The following is a 4132-nucleotide window of genomic DNA, read 5'->3' as shown; positions in this document are numbered from 1 at the left end:
AAGTGGAAAAATAAATACAAATAAAATCAAATAAATTAAGTGCTGCAAGTTAGCACATCAGAGTTGCTCTTTTCTGAGCAATACAGCACTGAAATTCCTCTGCTTCAGATAATGAAAAATAAAACTGACATTGCAGTGCTGCAAGTTAGCACATCAAAGTATTCTTCCATCACAAAAAAAAGTGCTGAACATCAAGCAATCTATTCTAGTAGGCTACAAATGACACAGCAGCTATGCTGACCACATGTGTCTCATTTCTTCTTCCTCAGCCAGTCGCTAAGACACACCAGCCTGGTAACATTTTCTGGAAGCAAGGCTGCCCTTTTCTTTTGCACTATGTGGCCTGCAAGGCTAAAGAGTCTCTCACAGGGTACAGAGGTAGCTGGGGAGGCCAGGTACTTTTGTGCTAGGACTGACAGCTTTTCATAGACTCCTGAGTGAGCATACCACCACTGTAGGGGACAGTCATCAATACTGATGCTGGGTTCTGCTCTGTAGCGCTGCAGCTCTCCAGACTCAATTCCATCTTCTGAGTCAGAGTCAGACCCCAGAAGGAGTTCGCTCCTCCTCTTCTTCTGAGCTGGTCCATCATCCTCTGTGGAGGGCTGGAGACTATCTGCTCTTCTGGGCTCTGCTGCCTGGAGCATATTCTCCAGAATGGTCCACACCTGAATGAATGAATGAATGAATGAATGAATGAATGAATGAATGTAAAGAACTTTGTGTTCCATATAATAAATAAAAGTTTGATTTGATAATGAATTGGACTCATTAGTCCAGCTTAACCTTATTGTCCTACCTGTTCCCTCTTTTCTCTTGGAAGACATTTCAAATCCTTAAACCGTGGATCCAATGCTGTGGCCACCTCGAACCATATCTCGTTGCCATTAGCTCGTCGTGCTGCCAGATCCTTCTGGAAGGCATTCTTGAACTTCACCACGTAGGCAGGATCATCATCAGTAATGTCCATGACACGGTACAGATGGCGAAAAGCAGGCAGCACTACAGAGCAAGAGACGTAGGCCTCACCACCCAGCAGCTCTGTCACATACCTGCAGAGGTGGAGAGGTTTGCTAAATAAACCTAGCTGGATTCATTTAAATCAAAGTGTAACTGATTTCCAATTTAATTGTCCTTAAAAGTTCCTTGTTATGTTCATTAATTTTGATTTTACACATGTAACAGTAGTTTATATAATTAAAATGGGAAGGTGTTTATTTGAACTTACTTGCATGGTTCAAGCAGGAGCTCCAGCCTCTGCAGTTTCGCCCACTCAGCTTCGGTTGGCAAGACCAACCTGTGGTTCTGTTGGTCCAACGTAGCCTGGACAGCCTCTCGGTTACATAGGAGGCGTGAGACCATTGCGAGAGTCGAGTTCCACCTGGTGGGTACATCCTGTATAAGTTGATCGCTCTTCTTTCCGAGTGCTACTTGTTGTTGGTTAAGTTCTGTGGTACTCGCAGGGCTTTGTTTAAAATGACCAACAATCTTGCGGCACTTTGCCAGTACACCGACAAAACCACTGCTATCGAGACATACCGTGATGGTCCTCTGGAGAATGTGAGCATTGCAGGCGATGTGCTCATATGGAAGTGCTCTCATAGCAGCCAGCATGTTTGCTGCGCTGTCTGTGCCAATGGTGGATATCTTGTTTTCAATACCCCAGTCATTTGCTACCTTGAGGAACTGTTCGGCGCATTTATCAGCAAAGTGCCTGGTTTCTGTTCTCATGACGGTCAGTGCAAATGAGTTGAGGTTCCACTCACTATCAATAAAGTGTCCAGTCACCCCAAAATAGCTGTGGTTGCCAGCTGAGGTCCAGTGATCTCCGGTTATAGCAACACAGTTGGGAGAATCCTCCGCCAAAATCTCAAGTTTGTTTTTCTTTTCGCCGTCGTACATTTTGCTGATTTTGGTCGTTACTGTAGTCCTGCACGGCGGCTTGTATGACGGGTCATTGGACGCAATTTGCAACACCTCTGTCAATCCTTCGTCCTCTACTATATTTATCGGCCTACAGTTCATCGCTATCCACTTGGCAATAACATTAGTCAGCCTGTCGGTTGCAGACTTGCTCATACGAGGGGTATTCTCTAGTTTTGTTTGGCGAAAAGCTTTGCTCTGGCTTGCTATATTGCTAACGTCTTCACTGCTAGCTGTTGCTGCACTCGCGGCTGGGTGCTTTGCGTTGAGGTGATAGGCCAAACTTGAGCTGCTTCGGTGGTAAGCAAACTCCTTCTTACACTCTAGGCAGACCACTTTACCTTTGTCAATGGTGCCGTCGGGGCGTTTATGAAATACAAATTTCCCGTTCATTGGGCCAACAACTCTCAGATGCGCCTCCATATCCACACTGTAAGCTAATCACCACTTCTCACCTTGACCTCACGACGTGACTCCACCCCCAACAAGTCAAGCACAAGGAGCCCAGCACATAAAAACGGATTTTATAACATAGCAACTCTCATACAAAATCAATGACGTCAAGAGATTAAAAATTAGATTAACGAGATTAAAAAACATAACGCGCTAAATAGCATTGTAATTAATTAATCGCAATTAACGCGATAATTTGACACCCCTAGTTATTTTTCCTCTTCTGAGTCTGTGAAATGTAATGTATGTCATGAAGTGGGTGAAGCCGTTTGCTTAGAACATTGCTGAGGCACGGCCATCATGAAAACTGCATCAGTAGAAAACTTTGCTTGTCCATGTCAATCAATCTGGTTGGATATTAGGAATTTTGATCCCTGATAAAATATGAGGGAAGAGGAGGGGACGAAAACTCCACCCTGTCGTAGAAAATCTGAAACATTCTGACCGTTTACAGGGAAATAACTACTCAAACTGTGTTTTAAAAGCATATGTCAGAAACATTAATCTACATTGTATGTTTGTGGCTTTTTTTTGTCATGGAGAAGAGCAGCGGTACCCATATTGAAATTCACAGCAGTCACAACGGCTGCAGAAAACCCAGCACAGCAAGACATCAAGTCCAAACATGCAAAATAATGTTTCACACCATTTCTGTACAGTAATCTACCTCTCACCAAGCAACTGCCTCGGGCCACAGAGCTGTAGGTCCATTGGGTGTTAATGGATCTGTACTAACTTAATTTAGCAATGAATTTCAATCAAAATACCTCACAGCAAATCTGAGTGTAGCTGGTATTTTACCACAGCTGCAGACACACATTGAACACTGTTCGAGTACCAGAAACTGGGGGCTAAAAGGAACATAACAAATTCTACTGGAGGCTGTAGCAGCTTAATATGGATTATGTTCACTTGTAATTTTATACATACACACACACATATATATATGTAGATATATATAGATATATATGTACTGTGATCTATAAATCAGTTGTTAGTAATAACCTCATCTGAGACTCTAACGGCTTCAGTTGCCATGTTAGAGTTGCATCTTAACAAACAACAAGATTTTTGAAACACTGAGATCAAATAATAATAATGGATTGCATTTATATAGCACTTTTCGAGACCCTCAAAGCACTTTACAATTCCACTATTCATTCACACACTGGTGGAAGCAAGCTACAGTTGTAACCACAGCTGCCCTGGGGCAGATTGACATATCGCACCATCGGCCCCTCTGGCCATCACAAGTAGGTGAAGTGTCTTGCCCAAGGACACAACGACTGAGACTGTCCGAGCTGGGGCTCAAACCGGCAACCTTCCAATTACAAGACAAACTGCCAACACTTGAGCCACGATCTCCCCAAAGTGGAGAGTTTTGGCTATAATACAGAGTGCCATGTCAGCACAACTGTCCACTACCAAATTTCAAGCATGGTGAACAAGGGGTGACACCTCAGCATCTTGAACTCATGGAGTTACGTTAACTTTCATGAGTGGAAAAAAGTTAGCGTTCATCCTCCAGCTTCACTGTGTTTATGTTATGCTAACATAGCTGTGTAGCTAGCGATCGCGTTGCACATCATTATATACCAGCTAGCCCAACTTCAGTAACCCTACAAACGTCACTGCTGTTTAGTTTTCTGTCTTCATTTATGTTGGAAGTGATAGCAGAGCTGTACGTTTGAATTTTTCAGAAATCTCTCAGTCAGAACATGCTATATCATGTTTAGGTGGAAACTAGTGACCTAAC

The 4132-nt window shown here is 43.2% G+C and overlaps 1 protein-coding gene across 1 annotated transcript; it reads right to left on the bottom strand.

The window, feature by feature from the left end:
• Window positions 1-220: 220 nt before the first annotated feature.
• LOC146640204 (E3 SUMO-protein ligase ZBED1-like) lies at window positions 221-2568 on the bottom strand. The gene is made up of 3 exons (XM_085358491.1): window positions 1229-2568; window positions 800-1052; window positions 221-668 (listed from the first exon to the last, which is right to left on the bottom strand). The coding sequence occupies exons 1-3, from the start codon at window positions 2344-2346 to the stop codon at window positions 252-254; spliced, it is 1788 nt and encodes a 595-aa protein (XP_085214617.1). The 5' UTR covers window positions 2347-2568; the 3' UTR covers window positions 221-251.
• Between the last annotated feature and the right edge of the window lie 1564 nt (window positions 2569-4132).

The sequence above is a fragment of the Diplotaxodon limnothrissa genome, linkage group LG1, assembly GCF_057381915.1.
Source record: "Diplotaxodon limnothrissa isolate DT_005_m linkage group LG1, D_limnothrissa_male_GT1.1, whole genome shotgun sequence".
Taxonomy (NCBI): domain Eukaryota; kingdom Metazoa; phylum Chordata; class Actinopteri; order Cichliformes; family Cichlidae; genus Diplotaxodon; species Diplotaxodon limnothrissa.
The sequence above is the reverse complement of the archived record's forward strand: the minus strand, read 5'-3'. Positions and strand labels throughout refer to the sequence as shown.

Excerpts from the sequence above, each read along its gene's own strand:
- LOC146640204 (XM_085358491.1), bottom strand. The coding sequence starts at position 2,346 with ATGGAGGCGCATCTGAGAGTTGTTGGCCCAATGAACGGGAAATTTGTA. Across the intron at positions 1,053-1,228 it reads CTCCTGCTTGAACCATGCAA|GTATGTGACAGAGCTGCTGG; the intron begins GTAAGTTCAAAT and ends CCACCTCTGCAG. Across the intron at positions 669-799 it reads CAAGAGAAAAGAGGGAACAG|GTGTGGACCATTCTGGAGAA; the intron begins GTAGGACAATAA and ends TCATTCATTCAG.